At 44.7% G+C, this 19,908-nt stretch overlaps 4 protein-coding genes across 4 annotated transcripts; 2 read left to right on the top strand and 2 right to left on the bottom strand.

Annotated features, from left to right (window-relative positions):
• Positions 1-7,229: 7,229 nt before the first annotated feature.
• Positions 7,230-13,245, top strand: LOC108095206 (sex determination protein fruitless). The gene is made up of 2 exons (XM_017196213.2): positions 7,230-7,642; positions 9,530-13,245. The coding sequence occupies exon 2, from the start codon at positions 9,866-9,868 to the stop codon at positions 11,900-11,902; it is 2,037 nt and encodes a 678-aa protein (XP_017051702.1). The 5' UTR covers positions 7,230-7,642; positions 9,530-9,865; the 3' UTR covers positions 11,903-13,245.
• Positions 13,234-15,725, bottom strand: LOC108095207 (gastrula zinc finger protein xFG20-1). The gene is made up of 5 exons (XM_017196214.2): positions 15,291-15,725; positions 14,523-15,233; positions 14,104-14,458; positions 13,864-14,041; positions 13,234-13,766 (listed from the first exon to the last, which is right to left on the bottom strand). Exons 1-5 carry the CDS (start codon positions 15,519-15,521, stop codon positions 13,322-13,324), a joined length of 1,920 nt encoding a protein of 639 aa, XP_017051703.1. The 5' UTR covers positions 15,522-15,725; the 3' UTR covers positions 13,234-13,321.
• Positions 15,726-16,507: 782 nt separating this feature from the next.
• LOC108095114 (peptidyl-prolyl cis-trans isomerase Fkbp12) lies at positions 16,508-17,388 on the top strand. Its single transcript, XM_017196051.1, has 3 exons — positions 16,508-16,643; positions 16,806-16,876; positions 16,939-17,388. The coding sequence occupies exons 1-3, from the start codon at positions 16,607-16,609 to the stop codon at positions 17,155-17,157; spliced, it is 327 nt and encodes a 108-aa protein (XP_017051540.1). The 5' UTR covers positions 16,508-16,606; the 3' UTR covers positions 17,158-17,388.
• Positions 17,389-18,574: 1,186 nt separating this feature from the next.
• Positions 18,575-19,840, bottom strand: LOC108095249 (protein lin-37 homolog). Its single transcript, XM_017196277.2, has one exon. It carries the CDS (start codon positions 19,789-19,791, stop codon positions 18,841-18,843), a length of 951 nt encoding a protein of 316 aa, XP_017051766.1. The 5' UTR covers positions 19,792-19,840; the 3' UTR covers positions 18,575-18,840.
• Positions 19,841-19,908: the final 68 nt, after the last annotated feature.

Below are 19,908 nucleotides of genomic sequence, written 5' to 3'. Positions count from 1 at the left end.
TTCAACTTTTTGCGCGAAAATGGCGATATGTTGTGCCAAAAATAAGCAAAAGCCCGCTTACCCATACTCAGTTCCGCCAAAAAATAAAACACTAACACATTTGTGCGAAAAGCTTTTTGTTTGCTCTTTTTGTTGTGTGCAAAAATGCTCTCTGATTGGTCGGCTTGCGAATTTCGGAGAATTTCGCGAACGCCAAGAGCGAATCGAAAGCTTGCACAAATTCCCGAACGGGAACCGAAGGCCATCGGCTCCACTCGGCTCCCCCGTCGGCTCCAAAATGAGAGAGGGAGTGAGAGAATCTGTCTGTTTACGCAAATTTGTTGTTGTTCGCAACTAGTTTTTGCGTTGTTTTTATCGCTTTTTGCCGGCATTTTGCTCTTGAATTTTTGTTTTCGGTGCGAAATTCAAGTTCAAGTTTATGGGCGGCGGGAATGTTATTGTTGTTACTCAATTCTGGCGTGCTTTTGCACGGGTGTATATGTAAAAGTCTTTGTGTGAGTGGGTTTTGGGTTGTGGTTCTGTTGACGCAACTTGTTGCTTTTGCGTCTGGACGAAATTTCATGGGCTTCAGTTTCGGACTTACAGACATTTCACAGTACATATTTAGAATACATTTTGTGATTTTTTATCCATCAGATTCTGCCGATAGACTTGCATTTGTCAGATACTTTCCCTCATACTGTCCATCGGATACTTAGTAATGTTTGCTATTTTTTCTTCATTTATATTTTCGCAATGACTCATAAAACAAAAAATAATAACAAAATAATAAGTTAGCAAATCACAATGCGTAGAAGACGGTTTTACACACACTTGAAATAAAATATTTTGCAAACGTCATTGAATCTTGGCAATCATCAGAACTTTACAGATGAATACTCAAACAATTTTTCGATACCCATTTAATTTAGCAACCATTGGTTGTCAGGCTTTACGGTGTAATTGTCATTGAGCGATCCGTCCTTCCACATATTCACGTAGCAGCTTTTTGACCCTGGCCCACCAAAATTTGTTTTCGTGGTAAACAACAAACTCGAGAACCCGAACTGCCAGCACACACTCACACACACACATATAGATTACAACAATTTGCGCCGCATTTTGCTGTAAACAAAAATTGTGTAATAATCAAGAGTGACCCTGAAAAAGCGCTCGAGAGATAAACAAGCGACCAACTGGTGGTTTATATATTTTTCGGCAGTTGTTTTCGATTCATAGCTGTGCTGATGTATTTGCAAAATTCTTTCGGAGGCTCAAGGGCCGTTGATAATTCTATGCTTCACGAGAGAGCTTTCCCCCCACCCCAGAACCAAAAAAATTTGTTATTCTTTAGCTAGTTGAAAACTTTTTTTTGCTCAATTTGTGAGTCAGTGTGCCATATGTACTAAAGGTGTAAGTGTGCGTGGGTATATAATGTACAGTGGTACATGTACAGTCGGAGCTTTTCTACGCACGCCATTTTTCGGGGCTCTCTCTCCAGGCGAGAATCGGCGAAAGAATAATAAAAAAGTAAAAAAAAACATAGAAAACAGAATCAGTCGACTAAACAGTCCCCACTCAGAAATCGAGAAGCCCAGACCGAGTCCCAGTCCCTTTGGTAAATGTCTGAACTCAAGGTCAGTGCTCGTACCGCCGCCGAAGTTTTGGCGGTCCATCCAGAACTTACAGCGCGACACATGTAAATCGCCGCTGCCAACCCTGCCCCGCCCTTTAAAGATACACGAACTAGCAGATACACAGATACTCAGCAGCTACCCATCCAAATGGTTGTGAATATGTAAGCTCACGCGAAACACTTCCGAGAATCTGTTGTTTTGCCCTTTTTCAGACACTCTATTTTTTTGTTTTATTTGTAACTTTTGCGGCATTTTGCTATCCGCAGGCAAAGAGCTCACTTCGATCCGCGCCACAAAACCACAAAAACCAAAGAAAACCCAGTGAAAAATCAAGAAAATCAAGCATTATGCCGGTCAAAATGTTGGCCACAAGATTAGTGAAAACGTGGCTAAACTATTCGCGAAAATGTGAATCGAATTATGGTTAGAGTCGAAGCTCTGATCGGTTAGAGATACATTTGTAAAACGTGTTCTACGCGCGCAAAAGAACCCTGAAAATCGTCGCCAGCTAAAATTTTACAGAGGCAACAAAACAACGGAAAAACAAGGTACGTATGTATGTTATTACACTCTGGAGGGCGGCTCTGCCCCCCACCTCCCTTCGACATGTGACCGTGGCCGTATAAATTCGAACAGAAAATTCACAACGCTCGACTTGAAATTTTCCCTCAAATTGCTAAAAATAAAATTCGAATTGCGTGTATCTGTGTGTTTTCTGTGAGCGAGTTTTTGGTGAAAACATCGTGGAAAATGCACCCCATGCGCCGCTCTAAATAAATGGCTAGGCTAGCCTGTACTTTTTGTCGGGGGCGTGGTCGTCGGCTTTCCATTTTCATTTACCGAATTTCCACATGTGCATTCAACGGCAAACTGCAACTGCAACCGCCACGCTCGAGTGGCGCTGGCGGCACAAATGGCATGGCCCTTGGTTCGCTATTTATAGCTAACGCATTTTGTATCTGCGCGCTACATGGATAGCATATGTATCTATATCGCCGGATCTGCAACGACTTCAGTACACAAACATGGGCCGACTGTCACCCGGGAGAACAAGCATGGGACACAAACGATCGTTGCAAACATTAGTTTTATATACATACGCCCCAAAGATATGAAGTCCACTACACAGGAGAAAATTGATTTAAATAAGGGGTTTCTATTAAAACAAAGTCGCAATCAATACAGAAATTCAGCACTTTTATCTTAGAAGTTTCGACTTAAGTGACCAATTACATATTTTTATTGTTTCTTAAAAACACTTAAGTATAGCTGATTCATGTATCCCAATTTATATTCATCATAAAGATTTTTTTAATGAAATTTTTTGACTTTTAATACTTATTTTGTTACGACTGAATAAAATTGAAACTAATTTTTTTGTCTCTGTTATGATTATATCTTTGTATCTGCGCCAGCGAAATCGCTTACAAAATGGCGGACCAATGCAAAGTTGAAGTTGCACTGGGCGCCCCCACTCCCCTCCCCTCCCCCTCCCATCATTTCCCCCACACACTTTGCACACATGCACAGATGTATCTGTATCTTGTTTGCCTTCTCCAGCTCCCCCTCTCTGTTTCTCGCTTTCCCTCTCTCTCCCCGTCTCGCCTTCTTTCTGTTTGCTTTCGCCTAATTTTTCGTGCCTTTTTTACACAATTCTCGTTGAAATGTTGCCTTTTGCTTAGCTATCTGCTGTTGTTGTATCTGTATCTGTGCTGGTGCTATGCTTTTGTATCTGTGTGTGCGTTGCAAAAGTGCAATGACCCATTCGTGGTCCGCCCCCTCTCCCCCCTCTCGCCGTGGCAGTGCCACCCCACCCCCCTCCTGCGGACACACCAACACCACCATCGCTTTTGGAAGTCGCTGGCTACGTGCCACTTTCCATAGTTGCAGCGAATGACGCGCGCGATAAATTTCCACCGTTTTCGTTTCTCCGCTGCTTCGTATTTGTCTAATTTTCCCTCTCTCTTTTCGTATATTTTCGTGGTCTTCTTGTTGCATTTTTTTATTAATTTCCCCTGCCTGCAGTTTTTGTTTGTTTTTTGACTGTTGCTCTACCCACACACACAAAACTATATCCGAAAATTTTGTATATTTAAGAAATAAGAAATAATGCAGATATATTTGACGTGGAAAATTTGCGATCACTTTTTTTTGTAAAGAACTGTTATCATATTCAAAACACTATTTCTTAAAGAAACAAAATTTTAATGTTTTATTGAAAACAAATATTTTTAATATAAGTTTCTTACTAAGAGGGCTAGAGGGGCCTTAATTTAATAATTCAATCAACATTTTTACATAATATTATTTTATCCCTATTTATGCTTAGTGTAATGTGTATCTGCTAGATAGTTTTCGTATTTTTGCCCTTCCGCTGCTTGATTTATGTGTAAACACTGAGAGGAATGGGGAGAGATATCACTAAATTTTCGCCTCCATTAGCACCGGAGTGCGAGCTGCGATCTTTATGGCAGGTCCTGCCGATCCTGTCACTGGACTAAACTCAGCATGCTGCCCATTGTCCATTATAGGCGGCGGCTCCTGTTTTCCTTTGAGCCGCGCTAATTGCCTTTGTGTTGGAGAGAATTTTCACGTGCCGCTGCTACTTCAAAGATTCTACAAGAGGCGACACTTCAAGCAACTGAAAATGCTCAAGAAACTCAGCAGCAGCAGCCAGCAGTCAAATTTCAGACCACCTTTGAACATTTCTCAGGTAAAAATAGAAGATGTTCAACGTTGAGGTAAAGGGTTGCATGGGAAATGCCGGGAAATTTAAACACATTTTTTGCATTCATTTTTTATTTTGCATGACAATTGCTGCTATTAAGCTGCCCCAGACATTGATTGAATTCCAAGGGAAGACAGTTCCCGGAAAAATCCTTTCGCTTCCTTCTTTCGCATGCAAATATTTTCGACGATAGTCGCTGAATGATAATGACCAAAGGGCAAAGGGTTAACGATCGTAAACCATCCCTTCATCCATTCCATCGAACTATTTTGGCACATTTTTGCGAAAAGTCGTAAAACCATAAAATCCGAAACCCTTTCGCAAGGATCGAAAATGTTGAAATGTTGAGCAGCAGGTCAAAGGTTCTGGAGATTTTATTGCCATATGCTGACCAGACACAAAGAGCTGATAATAATAATCGCAAAAATGCGCTGGAGGAAAAACATTTGTCGTGCAGTTTGCAAACACAAATACGAAATGCAAATCCAAACGCAAAATGTAAGTAAAATTTCCCGAGGTGATAAGAAGCACTTTAGAACAATGCGATTTTGAGCAGATGACTGCAAATTAGAGCTGCTTTAAGAACAAAAAATCACTTGATTGTTAAATCATTTTAGGGGCTCTTTTGTTTCCTCGATTTTTTTTTGCAAGGATCCACCCATGTCGAACACGATTGCAGGCAGGTAGATTCAAGGATTCCTCCAGTTCATTAAGAGTCCTTCACTTCATTGAGTGACTGCCTTGTGGTTGGATTATGTGCGGATTTCTCTCTGCTAATCCCCCATAATGAGCGGTGGCTTTGAGCCGGGGAAACGTCTTCATCTCCGGTATTAGCCACATCCTCAGACGTTAGTCAAAAAGTCAGCAAAGTCAACACTGACCAGAGGATAATCCATTTAAGGAAATTCTCAGTGATTGACACATGTGCCATTGTAAGGAATTTTTACGGACTACGAAAGTATCTTTATTAATTTGCAATTAAATTGAAATCATGAGAAAATGTTTTTAAATGAGACATTGAAAAAAGTTAAAAGTTAAAGTTAAATTCAAATTTTTCAATAATCACCATTTTCAAATAAATGTATTTGATTTGATATTGCTAAAAATAAAATTTTCCAAATGAAAAATGATTTTCTAAGGGGAAGGGTATTCCAGCTTCTTGTAACTCACATTTTACACTTTCACTGGGACATTGACAGGCGCTGGGGGAAATGATGATAAGATTACAAGTGGACAAAGGGGTCGGGACTCTTATAAATATATTGTTGTAAAGAGTAAAGCCCCGGGCTCTCGTCCACAAATGTTCGAGTCCAGATTATGGAGCCCGAAGTTGCGGCACTTTCCGCTTTTTTATGCCCGTGCTTACCACTCATTTCTCGCACTATCAGTTTCGAGCTGAATTCCGCGGGGGCGGGGGGAGGTGAATGCACTTGCGAACTAGTTTTGGGGCTTCGGAGCGAAGATAGTATAACTGCCAGCCGATCTTGCGGCCCTGCCAAAAAATGCATTCGAAAACACGAGCGAACAGAAAAAACGACTCCGTGAAATGCGGTTGACCTTAATTTCCAAACATGATTAATGGGTTTGGCAACCCAAAGTGGTGGCGGAGGGGAAACCGGGGGGCAGATACACAGAGGAAACGATGAAAAAACTAATGATGAACAATTAAAAAATGTAAGTTGAGCTCTGCGGAGAAAAGTGTGGAGTTTGGCTGCTACAGTTGACCATTGCAAATAGGGAAAAGTTCTGTTTGTAATCTAGAATTTTTTTGAACCATATTTAAATCTTTTTATACTACTACTTTATTTTAAATCTGAAAATTAAACTTTCTAATAAGCCAAAAAGATTACAGAGGTCGGAAAGTTAACAATATGAAAATTCTCAATACTCTTCAAATTTCTTATTCCTAATCGCCTAAAATTTCAAACCCTTCGGCTGTTTTTTTTTTTTTTTAACTAAAATCACGAAAACATTTTACAGGTGCCTTGCATAATTTGCATCATAATTAGAAATTCCGAATTTACCGATTGTTATTTGTAACCCTTTCAAAACTCAAACCGCTTCGACCGTTATTTTGCAATTTGCATAAAAAATCAAGAAATCCAAGGGTGATTGTCCAAAGGGTCGAAGGTCGAGCCGTATGCAAATTTATCGCATTGCAGCCCGAAAATGCATTCAATAATGCATTGATTGCCGAAGGTCGTTACTTTATCTGCACTTTTATTTCCACATTTGCATAACTAAGAAGTCGCAGAAGAAAAACAACGAAAAAAGAAAAGCAAGGAAAATTGAAAATCCACTTAAAGGCCAGGCTACAATGTATGAAATGCCAGTTCAAAATGGCGACAAATGCGGGAAAGGGAAAAAGGGGAAAGGGTGTCGAATAAAATAGTAAAGATCGGAAGACGAAAAACCCGAGACCAGTTTTTCACGCAACGGACAACCTGCTTAATTCAAGTATTACAAAAAGCCGAAGTAAAAATGCAGTCGCCAAAAAAACGAGGGGGACACTGCAACTATTTGGCTCCCTTTCGCACCAACTGGGTCCAATGGCAGCAGCCATATGCAGGACCCACACACTTGCAATCGCAATCTCGCTCACGCACACGCATTCATACGCACGCACAAAAAAAAACGCGAAGGGGAGAGGAAAAGAAAGGCAGTAAGAAGGAGAGTGCCAGCGAGCGAGAGAGAGAGCCAAGTGCAAGCGCAAAAAACTGCAACATGCGCGAAAGAGAGGGCGCGAGGGTGGAAAAGTGACGGAGCGATTTGTAGCACAGTTTTCCCCGCCGTCTTCGAACAGTTTTTCATCCGCTCTCCCGGCTGTCGCCGTCCCGCTCTCGCATCGCTCGGGAAATTTGGTCTTCAATGACTTGCTGCACACGAAAACCGTGGCAGTTTTATTCAAGTTTGAGCGCTCGAATCTGCAACAACGTGCACGCAAAACTCTTAAAATTCCCCCAAAATCAAAATCTTAAGGCGAGCGAAAAACTCAAGGAAAAAACGATAAACGTGTCGCAGTTTCTTGGAAAATATATAATATTTTTGGCAACGTCGTGTTTTGTGCATGTGTGTGTGGAGCGGCAAACCGAATAACAAAACAATCCAACAATTATTAAAACTCTGTTCTGATAATGTGAAAAAGTTTCAACAAATTAAAAACTTTTACTAACTCTTAATTAAGAGTTAAACCAAAAACATAAAAAACTGATTGCAAATCAAGTGTCCAGGCAATTTAATTAGGCCACCTTGCACTTTTGATACTGTGCCCCATCTGCGGCATATTCACTATTTTGTGGTAAGAATTGAATTCAATTAATTAACTAAGAAAATACCAGCAAACCTCTTTGGCTGAAACAAGTTTTCATTTATGGCAAAAATTCAAAATAATCGTTGATGGTTAAATTCAAGTTTCCTACATTTCTTGTTTTCTGATTAAAAAAATTTAATTAAATCGAAAATCTAGCTTTAATAAAACACAATTGAGAAACTCAAAAATCGATTAAGTGGATTATTTTTAGCAGTTCGACTTCGTAGGCCTCCCGTACCTTTTTAATTCCGAATTAAATTTATAATTTCGCAAGTTTGAAGTCTGATACGTGTCAAAAAATTGACACAACAAAAAAAACTGGAAACCCTAGACTTGAAACCGGTTCCCAAGTGCATTCGTTTCAATGACGTTTGTGATAATTTTAATTAAGCGTTTATTTTTTACAAAATGGTGGCCGCTGTTGGCGAGCGCTGTTAGCAAAAGTTGGCCAAAGCTTTTTCCCGAAAGCTTTTCGTCTTTTGGCGATCGTGTCGTATGCGCAATGTGCGATCTCCGATCTCCACGCTTTCGAGGCGTTAAAGCATCGAGCCTTTATAGCATTATTATAACCGCAACTAATGCGCTTATTTCGGAATATCCGAATATCCGAAACCGCTTACCTGCTCGATTCGGAGTGTTGCGCAAATCGGGAGTGGGATCGAAATAGGGATCTCCGCAGGTTGCCCATTATCCTGCCGGCGAGACAATGGCTAGACAACAATTGATGATCTCTTGCGCATTTTCCGCAGACAATAATGCGATCGTTTGTTTGCCGCCTTTGTCTGGTTGTCCGCTCTTCTTTTCTTTTCCTTCTATTTTTTGCCATATACCTTCAGGTTTTTATATTTTTACGGGGCCTCGCCCCTTTGACATTTCCCTGTTGTTGTTTGATTGCCATTATCGTTTTTGGGGGGAGACTGCTGCGGATCCTGTGCCATTTCAACTATCTCTACCTGTTGGTAACTGGAGATTCACACACGACACATGGCCGCGTTCTGGGATGCGAACTCCTTGACGAATGGCCAACACATGACGCCAGGATCCCAGCATATGGCGTCCACTTGAGTTGGAAATTCGACCACAGCCCGAGTTAAAATTGAAGTCATGCCAAGGACAAGGGCATATGGCCTGCCCTTCAGCCCCGCTCCCCCTGCCATTTTACTTTACTTTTCGTACACAAAATGAATGAAAATTATTGCAAGTTTTGTCAGCTACGATTTTCCCTTATTTTCCGTGACTTCCCATTTCCATTTCCCGATTCCAGGCGGCGGTGGCAAAAAACAAAAAAAAAACAGAAAGAAAGCCTGATATTATACATATAGATTTGAATATGTATGCGTAAAAGTAAAACGCGCGAAAAGCAGCCGGAAAAATACGCGCACACATCTTTCGAGGGATGTTTGCATATTTTTTTCCCCCATTTTTCCTACACGTTTTCCCCGCCACCACACCACACCACCCACCCACCCCCGCCCGCTGCCGATTTCACTTTCACTTTTTTATGGCGCATAAAACTTCAGGGGGTGGCGAAGGGCATAAATTTTACAAGCAAGATTTTCCGCAAAAAAAAAAATAAAAAACGGAAAGGAAGCAGGAATGGAAATGGTGAAGTGGAGTAGAGGAGAGAAGGAGAAGGACAGAACCATCCCCAATTTCGCACACCTGACTTCCTGGCCTCCATTTCCCAAATTTTTGTGAGCGACTGTGTGTCGTCGTTTTTGTTCCTGTTGATTTTAGCAACCCATGCGAAATTTGAAATTTGCCTCTCCAACCCTCTGACATTTGCCAAAATCCTGCTAACAATCCGGGCAGAGAACTCATATACTAATTGGCATTTTTTCTGCTCTCTCTCCTTTATTTCGTATATAAATAAAGGCAACCTGGTGATCCGTAGGCCTTAAACTGGCGCTCAAGGTCAGGAAGCATCTATCCTTCTATTCGCCGACGCTGCTGAGCGCCGCCTTCACCAGTTTGAACGGTGTGTACAACAACAACCACAGCGGCAGCGGCAGCGATCCCGCTCCGGACGAGGAGTCCGATCACCAGCCATCAAACCAGGAGCACCACCAGGAGCAGCACCACCACAACCAACAGCAGTACCACCACCACCATTCCAGGCTGAGCCACCAGCAGAGGAGTCGGGAGTCGAGGGATCGGGAGGCGCAGCTGCGGCAGCGGGAGGAGCAGGAGGAGGAGCAGCTCGAGCGGGAGATGGGCGGCCCCACGGCGCCGGTGGCCAGCAGCGGCGAGGTGGGTCAAACGTACTGCCTGCGCTGGAACAACCACCAGACGAATCTGGTCCAGATCCTGCACGCCCTCCACGAGGTGGGCAGCTATGTGGACTGCAGTCTGGTGGTGGATGATGAGCAGTTCCAGGCACATCGCGTTGTCCTGGCAGCCAATTCGCCATATTTCCAGCACATCCTCAAGGATGTGCCGCAGGACCACTGCAGCATTATATTGCCGGGTGTGAAGGGATTCGAGATTGCCGCCTTGCTGCAGTACATGTACACCGGTGAGACGACGGTCACCAAGAGCCAGGAGCCGGAGATCCTGCGCACCGCCAAGGAGCTGCAGGTGAAGGGTCTGTACGACAATCTCATGAAGTTCAACCATGCCAGTGCCACGCCCACATCATCCAGCTCATCGGCTGGGCAGGGGAAGCCCCAGAATGGGTCCTCATCCAATCACTCCTCGTCCGTGATCTCCACATCCACACACATCTCGCCCAGCGCCGCCATCTCGAGCAGCTGTTCGCCACCACCACCACCCCAATTTGGCTATCAGCCCGGTTTCGGTCACTATCCGCAGCAGCAGCAGCAGCCGCATCTGCCGGGCGGTCCAATGCCAGCCGGAGATGCTCCACTGACCCCCACCCAGGCCACGCCGCATTCGGGGGCGCCGGGAGCGGGTGAATCCGGTGGCCAGTGGCCACTCACACCGTCCGCCGCCGCCGCCATGCTGAACTCCGTCTACGAATCCGCCGCCGACATGAATCCCCTCAAGCGCAAGAAGCTGTCGGCCATCTCGAGCATGCTGCTCAGTGGCAACCGCGACACGCCCATCCTGCGCAACGTCCTCGCCCAGGCCAATCCCGCTGACTCCTCGCAACCCGGACCCACGATGATCACCAACGGCGAGAAGACGCCCACGCATCCCCACCAGAGCAGCCAACTTCCAGCCGGATTGGGAGTGAGTGGTGGTGGTGGAAGCGTCGGCGGTGAGCGCAATCACAGCTTCAATGGTTCCGACTACGGCGGCGACAAGGAACCGCTGTCCCCCTACACGGACCGCTCGTTCGAGGAGGAGACCGGCCAGTCGGGCGGCAAGAAGCCGGAGTGGAAGCGCTACAAGCAGTACACGCGGGCAGACATGATGTGCGCCATCCAGGCGGTGCGCGAAGGGATGAGCGCCCTCCAGGCGAGCCGCAAGTACGGTCTGCCCAGTCGCACCCTCTACGACAAGGTGCGCAAGCTGAACATCACCACGGGTCGCGGCACCCATCGCACCCCGAAGCGCAGTCCACCGGGTGCGGAATCCTCTCAGGGATTCCCCTACTCCGCGGCTGCTGCAGCTGCGGCTCATAACTACGGCGGGCATGGACACGGGCATGGCCACCACTCGGAGGTGAAGCGGGATGGGAAGACGGACCATGTGCCCGCCCATCACGGGATGCCGCCCACCATTCCGCCCTCGGCGGCAGCGCTCCTCGATCACGCCTTCCTGCAGCAGGCGCTGGAGAACCGAGGCGGCGACATGGCCGGACGCGAGGCGCTCCATGCCATGGCTCTGGCCGCCGCCGCCCATGCCGCGGCCAATCGGCTGTCGGCCAGTCCGGCGGAGACGGATCAGCGCTCCAATGGCCACGGGATGCGTTCGCCGAGTCCGCAGGGTCGTCACTATTCGCACGACCAGGAGGCCATGGACTTGGAGATGGAGAAGCACGAGCAGCGGATGATCAAGCGGGAGCGCGACCAGGACGAACGGGAGGATGCGGACGACGAGGAGGATCAGGAGCAGGAGCACGTCGAAGATCTGTCGCTGGCGCGGAAGGAGCGACCCCACTCGCCCTACTCCCCGCAGCCAGGAGGAGGAGATTCCGCCGGCGGGGTGATCATGCACGCCAGTAGTGCACCACCACCCAATGGCAAGGACCATGAGGAGTATCCGGGATCTCCTCCATTCGTGCCCATGGGATTGAAGCGAGAGCTGCTGGAGAGCGAGGAGGCGCAGGCTCGGGCCGACTGATTGACGCTCACCATGGCCTGGCAGTATGCCACGGACAGCCTCGATTCCTTGGCTTAGATAGTTAGCAACTCCTACTCCTCCAATCCAATCCAATCCCCTGTTGAACCTTGTGAATCCTTGTGTTACTCTCCTCGGGATCGGCTACTCAGAAGCCGACCAATATTGGTGAAGCTTTAAATGAAGAAACATTGTCCCAGTCGTTGTGGGAATCATCCGCATCCGCACCAGCACCTGGCACCCAGCCACCACCCATCGAAAATCAAACCCACACACTAAAATATATATAGCATATATATAGAAATTGTTGTCAGCATCACTTTGTGCCTAAAGAAAATGAAAAACAGAAATGTTAGGATATAGAAACATAGGCTAGGGATTAGGTTAGTGTAGATTTCGTAGGCACTCGTAGGCCATCTTTGGAAACCAGCTAGTTGTAGGCCTTAAAACCAGCTCAGCCATCTTAGATTTGGATCCCTGCCCACTGACAAGCAAAAATAACCAAGATATATGTATGTATGTTAATCCGCCTACATGAGACTGAAGCCGGGATCCGATCGAGATGGATGGAAATGGAGTTTTAGGACAGAGCAGAAGAGGCTCCCATTGGAATAGCTACACGTTGTACAACCTTGTTAAATGCCAGTGATTTGTTTTAAAAATTATTAGCACTAGATTATTTATAACGACCAGTATGTGGAACGCATGTACGTGGCCTTAACTTTATGATTTTCGACTTGAGAAGAGAAAAGCAGAGAGAAGGAGAACGGAAAATCCCCACTTGAAACAGAAACTACCTCAAACAGCGTATCTTTGTTGGCCTCATGTTATCCTGTTAGCGAGATATAGTAATCGTCCTGGGTTGAATTTATAAGACTGACACCGACTCAAAACGTACCACGAGCAAGAGCACACGCATTAAACTAAATTACAAATTAAACTTAATTACGAATCGAGATCCTTAGTTAAATAGCTGTAAGTTCCACGCAAATTGATTAGTTTTAAGCCACCGACTAAACTTAAGCACCGCAACTAAACTGTAAGGCAAACAAAACAAAAACAAAACAAAACGAAAAAACGAATGAAAACATGCGCTGGGGGCAATGCAATAGGCTCTTTAATTATAAACACCTACACTTATACAACTATATAGTCGTACGGTCGATAATGTTAAATTGTTATACGAGTAACTCTGTACATAGCATCATAGTCCACACATACCACATGCGAATTATAAAACTAGTTTTAAGTAATCCGAATTGTACTGCAATTTAAATTATCCCTAACACCCGACTTTCATTATGTAAAGAACGCGAAATAAACTGACTGAAGAATCAAATACAAAACTCGAATTTCAATTTATGATAGAAAAATACAAATTTTAATTAAAGACATAAAATGAAACTAATGTCGATCGTGGACTTAATGGCATCCCACGCAGTTGGGGTTCTTCTCCTCGAAATCGCAGATGCCGATGGCGAAGCGAAAGGGTTTGTGCTGCGGCAAATGCATGGGCTGCATTGATGGCACCTTAATTCTCGGAATATAGAACTCCCGCTCTTCATATGATTTCGATATTCGTGGACTGTCCGGTGATTGGGACGCATGGCAGTTGACTATGGAAAGCGAACGGTCTATGCTGATCAGGGGCTCATCGTTGGGACTGTGTCCCCGGAGTTTGCAGTGGGCCAGCAGCTTGGCCTCGCTGAGGAACTCCAGGCGGCAGAAGTTGCAGTGGTAGTTGATTCCTTTTCTGTGGAGCTGGAAGTGGCGGTCCAACTGGTGCTGCAACTCGAACTCATCGCGGCACTTGTGGCAGATGTAAAGGCCACGGTTCTGCAGATGCAAATGGTAGTCCAGGAAAACCCTGCAGAACAGATAAAGTAGTTTAATATATAGTAACAATATATTCATAGATTAGTTAAATAATTTCAAAGTATAGTTGGTACATTGCCTCTACGTACTTGCTCGTAAAGACATCGCCGCACTTGTGACAGTAGAACCAGCTCATCTTCCAGTGCTCCATGTAGTCATGCTTCATTAGAGCCACAAGCGTGTCCGTTTGATAGCCACAGGATGGCGTAAAACACGAGAATGCCTTTAGTCTCACCTGCTTCTTCAGCAGATCGAGCAGGTAGAGATCTGCAATGTTATGAAAAGAGTTTTAATACATCATTTTGTAACCTTAACACTGGAAGACCTACCGTACTCCTTGTCGGTGGTCATGTGCGTTTCACCCAGTCCGTACTCGTCATATAAATGGGATAGATTCGCGGCACTATTGCTATTGCTTCGGCTATGGTTTACGATCCAGTCACCGGTGAAATTCATGCGACGCGTGTACATGGCGTCCTCCTGGTCATCGTCGCCTTCTTCCTGATCATCCTCGCCCTCATCCGGCTCCTCCTCGTAACTATCGTTCTCATCGTTTTCTGCATCTCTATCATCCACATCATACTTGTCCCACGCTTCAGAACAGGCTCGTGAGCGGGACCGCATGGAATGAGTTCGAGATTCTGCCGCTAGTCCTGATTCCTGTTCTTGTAAGATTATTAAAGCCTGTAGGGTGAAGGTTATGAAGTGTAATAAAACTGATTTCTGGGAAGGGAAACAATTGTCATACTTCCTGCTTGGCCTGGCAAATGGTGTGGTGCAGTTCCCACTCGTACTTGGTGTCCAGTTGGGCTTCACACAAATCGCAGGGAAAACGCTGCTTATGCTTCAACCTCTCGTGCTGCCGCTTACCGATCATCGAGTCGAACTCGTCGTCGCAATGGCGACAGTAATAGATGCGCGAAGAGCGGGTGACTCTGGAAGGTGCTTCTTCGTCGCAGCTGGCTTCATTCAGCACACGACACTTTGCACGCGGTGGCCGCGGCTGTGCCCTGCGCAACTTGCTGCAGCGCCTTAAGTGCTGTGCATAGTAATCCCGCCGAAAGTAGGCCCTGCCGCATTCCTGGCACTCAAGCCGCGTTCGCCACTTCCAGCCATCTGCCTGCTTTTCTTCCGCTTCCTTGGCCGTTGGCGAATAGGGTTGCTGAGCAAGGTAGACTTCCAAAACGGAACAGGAGGAGCGAGGGGTGTACGAACTTGCTCCGGCTTCGGCTGCCTCCTCCTGGCCTTCGATCAGAGTGGTGGACACCTCTGCATCAGCTATCGGTGGACTGTGTTGGCTGGGGGAAGTCGTGGTTGTGGTCACCGTGGTGGTTTCTCCCCCGGAACGCTGCAGCCGCTGCATGCGCTGCATCAGTGAGCGAGTGACCTCTGAATGCATGTTTAACTTGCAAACGCACTCCACACAAATGGCCTTTAAGGTGGAACGAATTACATCGGCCTGGGAACGATACTGGTTTAAATAGTCAGCCGGTGGCATATAAATTTGAGTACTTACGTGGATTTTCCAGTCCCGACTCAGGCGACGTTGCATCACATGATTGGAGCGCAAATCCAAGAGTGCTGAGGCCTTTGCAGCCCCGCAAATTGTGCAGGTGGCTCCGTCGGCTTCAGCCTCCCGTTCAGCCTCTACCGAATTCTGCTCCTGATCTTTACGGCTCCCATTTTCGGGGAGGCAATTTTCTTCTGTGCTGCTGGGTTCTGGATCCGGTGCCTCGGCATCCTGCATTCTGGAGGGGAACGACTGCTCCTTGTGGCTAATAACGCGCAGAAGGGAGTTTTGCCAGTCTTCCCAAGCCTCAACCAGTTCTGCTTAGCTCACAGGCCATTCCTTCTTTTGTTAAGATTGAAAATAAGAAAACTACCCGTATTTTTGTAAATATTTTTGAAGAATGGATCGCAGTGTGACCGTAGTGGATGTTGGAAAAATGTCGAAGAAATTTTATATGGTTTGAAGCATGAATTCGCTAGGGCTGGACAAGAACGTGTGTATTTGCTAGGGCTGAGAATTATAATCGAGGATAATCTCTACAGAAATCTACAGATTTCTCACAAACGGTGTTTTTGGAGGAAAACAGTCATGTTTTTGAAATATTAGTACAATGTTTTTACAAATACTAGATAATATACTCCGGTTATCTATTGGCGTTCTTTTTGACAGCTTAGGTCAAAAAATTCAAATGGTCTTGCAAATCTTGCAATCTATGTACTTTCTGAAAAAATAATGTGTCAATAGAGACAAACTATAATGGTTGAATATTTTCATAGGTAATACTTCGAAATTTTGACTCCAGCTATATTTTAGCCCTAAAAAAATTTGCGCACCAAATCAAGGGTTTTTTCATAAGATCATAACCCACTTAGGAGGGGCTGAAGGTTTTTTACCTTGGAAAATTGAAATTTTAACGAAAAACAGCGTGAGGCGCGCACACGGTGCACGCGTTCATTTAATATTGTTTTTATACTTGTCCAAAAAAATTAGAGTCATTTTTCCGCTTATTTAGCGCTGAAATGCATGACGTGCATGTAATAGTTTTCGGCTGATTTTCGAGGAAATTTCGATTTTCCAAGGTAAAAAACCTTTAGCCCCTCCTAAGGGGGTTATTATCTTATGAAAAAACCCTTGATTTGGTGCGCAAATTTTTTTGGGGCTTAAATATACCTGGAGTCAAAATTCCGAAGTATTACCTTTTCATACTATCGTTTGAAAGTTGAAAGTATCGCACTGCTTTGGCCATCTCTAGGCGACGCGACGAACTGAAACCAACGTGCTTATTTTCCGCTCGGGATTTTACCAGATAAAAACTAATCGAAATGGGCGTACAAGTTGTTCCAATTGCTCCCGGTGATGGTGAGTAAGGAGTTTTGAGGCAAAATGCGCCGAGAGAATCATAAAAATACCGGCAGTTCTAACCTAAGAACTGCATATTCATGATGCAGAAGTCGGAAAATTACACGCAGCAATAGGGTCGTCTCGCTCACACATATCCATTTTTGTATTCCCCGCCCGCAGGCAGCACCTTCCCGAAGAATGGGCAAAAGGTTACGGTCCACTACACTGGCACCCTGGACGATGGCACCAAGGTGAATACAAATAGGGGACCTTCAAAAATCCAGGCTAATCAAAAGTTATTCCCAATCTGCAGTTTGACTCGTCGCGCGACCGCAACAAGCCCTTCAAGTTCACCATCGGCAAGGGCGAGGTCATCCGCGGCTGGGACGAAGGAGTCGCCCAGTTGAGCGTCGGCCAGCGCGCCAAATTGATCTGCTCACCGGACTACGCCTACGGCAGCCGCGGCCACCCCGGCGTTATTCCGCCCAACTCCACCCTCACCTTCGACGTGGAGCTGCTCAAGGTCGAATAAGCGAGTGCAAGCCAAGCCGACTGTTGTGTATACCCCTAAAAAAATCCAAGGGGTTGACGGACCGGCGCACGGAATACCAACACCAAAACCGGAACCAGAACAATCCAGCTGCATTTGCCAACCCAATATAAATGATAACTCACAATCCAGCTCTAAACTAGAACTAATTTAACCGCAATGGGAACGCATCTTCTACGCATACAAATAAACATTTATTCAAGTCAATAACAACAGGTTGTGTTCTGTTTATACCCTTGCAGAGTAAAGGGTATTATAATTTCACTCCGAAGTTTGCAACGCAGTAAAGGAGACACTTCAGACCCCATAAAGTATATATGTTCTTGATCACCATTACGATCTGAACCCAAATGCGTCTGTACATCTGTCCGTTTCTACGCAAACTAGTCTCTCAGTTATATAGCTATCCTGCTAAAACTTTCCCAAAACTTATGTAGTTGTTGCACGTATATAAGTCGGAACGAGCCGGATCGGACGACTATATAGGATAGCTCCCAACTACAAAATTCTAACGCCGTTGTTTTTGATCAGATCGACTTGATTTCTTCCAGATGGCGATTTCTAACTACTATTAAATTTCGCATTACATTTTATCGAAATCGGATAACTCTATCATATATATTGGAAAAAAATTATAACGTTGTTTTTTATTCCAGGAGCATGATTTTTACAATATCACCTTTTTTAACTACCCTTGAAACGAGAAAAAAAAAATGATTTGAATTTCATCAAAATCTAGTCGTCTGATATCATATAGCTGTCATATGAACGGTAATTGTTTACAAGTGCGGTGCACGGTAAATACAGCTTAAAAAAAATAAAGTAAAATATGGAAACGATGTGGTTTTTTCTAAAACTTCGAAGTCCGTTGACGGAAAGTGAAAATTTTTCCCCGTTTTTTTGTTATTAACAATTAAAGATGCGATTTGTAGTACAAATTCGGATCTGAGTGACCGTATTTGCATGTGATGTGCCGATTATTGCAGTCGTCTGGTGGCAAATATATAAATATCTATAAAACAGATCATTTACTGTTAATAAATAAATAGATGGTTTTATATTTGCATGTAAAGTTTGGCTTATTTGCCATGAGATTCTGGTAGATCTATAAATTATAGATTTTTTTATTTTTAAATTTGTTGTTTGTTTGCTGTCCAATACTTTTAGGGTAATATAAATTGTCATTTTATTTACTTTTACCTACCCTACTCTCTTAATTTCCCTCAGAAAAAAAGTACGTAGATCTACGTATTTTTTATATGTATTGCAATTTCACATTTCTACATAACTTTCTTTATCTGACCTACGCCTTTTTATAAAATCCGAGCTGGCAACCCTGGCTTACAGAGTCCATTGCTGCCCCTTTTTCAAAAATTAAATTAAAAACTACATATGTATGTATGTATTTTCAAATTTTATATTTTAGTTTTTCGACAAAAAGTTTTTATTTCGATACATTAAAAAATATTAGCGCTTTTGTTTGAAGCCATTGACGAAAAATTCCCTAAGCATTCACTTATTATTTTAAATTAGATCTTTAAATAACCAATAAACGTTTACTCAAGTTAATGGGAATAAAATAAGTCTTTTGCTTTCCATTGATGACAATCCGTCCTTGTTATTTAATGTTATTTTATTCTCTTTCACATCTTCCATGATGAAACTTCAATTCTTGCAGACCACGTTCATAATAGCGTCAATAACTTCATAGCGTTCCTGATCGTACTTTTGGGTATGCTTAAGCCAGTGGCCGCGCACCTTCTTCCAACGGGCCACATTGGAGGCCAATAGATCGGAGGCACTTGCTCCCTCGAGGGCCTTCTCCCGCTCCTTTTCATCCTGACCAAATTCCAGGCGAGGCGGGATGATTGGTAGATCCGTAGACTTTGCCTGCGGTAACTGGGTGAGCACCTTGAGTTCACCACTGCGCAGTCTGGAAAGGATCTCCTCACCGTTGTCCTCGCGTTTAACGGGCGTCACTGAACCGTCCGTCTGAAAAGTCGCTACAGCGGGATTCCTAGGTTGATTGGCCATCCAGGCACGGCAAATGGGATACAAAGGAGTGCCGTCCTGGTACTTTGAGAGGTCCAAGCTGCGCTCGAACAGCCGCATGACATAAGACTCTCCGGGAGTCTTTTGGGCTGATCCACCGCCGCCGCCGGTTTTCTTGTAAAGAACTCTTCTGCCCTTGATGCGTCCGCCGATGAGAGCAGCCGAGGAGGTAGAAGCCTTTGAGTAGACTACAGCTGGGACCGTCTTGCCCTCCGGCTCCGACTTGCCCTGGTACTGACGCTGCTGTTGCTTTTGGAGCAGCAGCTTTTTTGACGGACGTCCCCGAATGGGCAAATCCGAATCCGCATCGTCGTCCGGCGTCTGTTGGCTCGTCTCCGGCTTCTGCTCCTCACGCCTCGCCTCACGCAGGCGCAGGGACGTCTCCTTCTTTTTCGGTGTAGTCTTCATCTTTGGGGCACTTTTATTTTTGTGGAAAATTAAGAAACAACAGTTTCGAATGCCAAATTGTAAATCAAACGGGATCTCGGCGCTTTTCAGCACTGACACGTGGGCAAGTTTTTCAACACTGCGCTGCCACCATTTCAAAAACAAAAAATACCACATCCTTAAAAACTATACAAAATTGGCGCTCTTTTTCAAATTTTTGTTTTGTTATGTATCTTCCCATTTTTCGAAATATAAAATGTCAATTAAAAACTTTTGAACAATTTTTACGTTTTG

This window comes from Drosophila ficusphila, unplaced genomic scaffold, assembly GCF_018152265.1.
Source record: "Drosophila ficusphila isolate 14025-0441.05 unplaced genomic scaffold, ASM1815226v1 contig_414, whole genome shotgun sequence".
Lineage (NCBI taxonomy): Eukaryota > Metazoa > Arthropoda > Insecta > Diptera > Drosophilidae > Drosophila > Drosophila ficusphila.
This window is presented reverse-complemented; position numbering and strand designations above follow the sequence as displayed.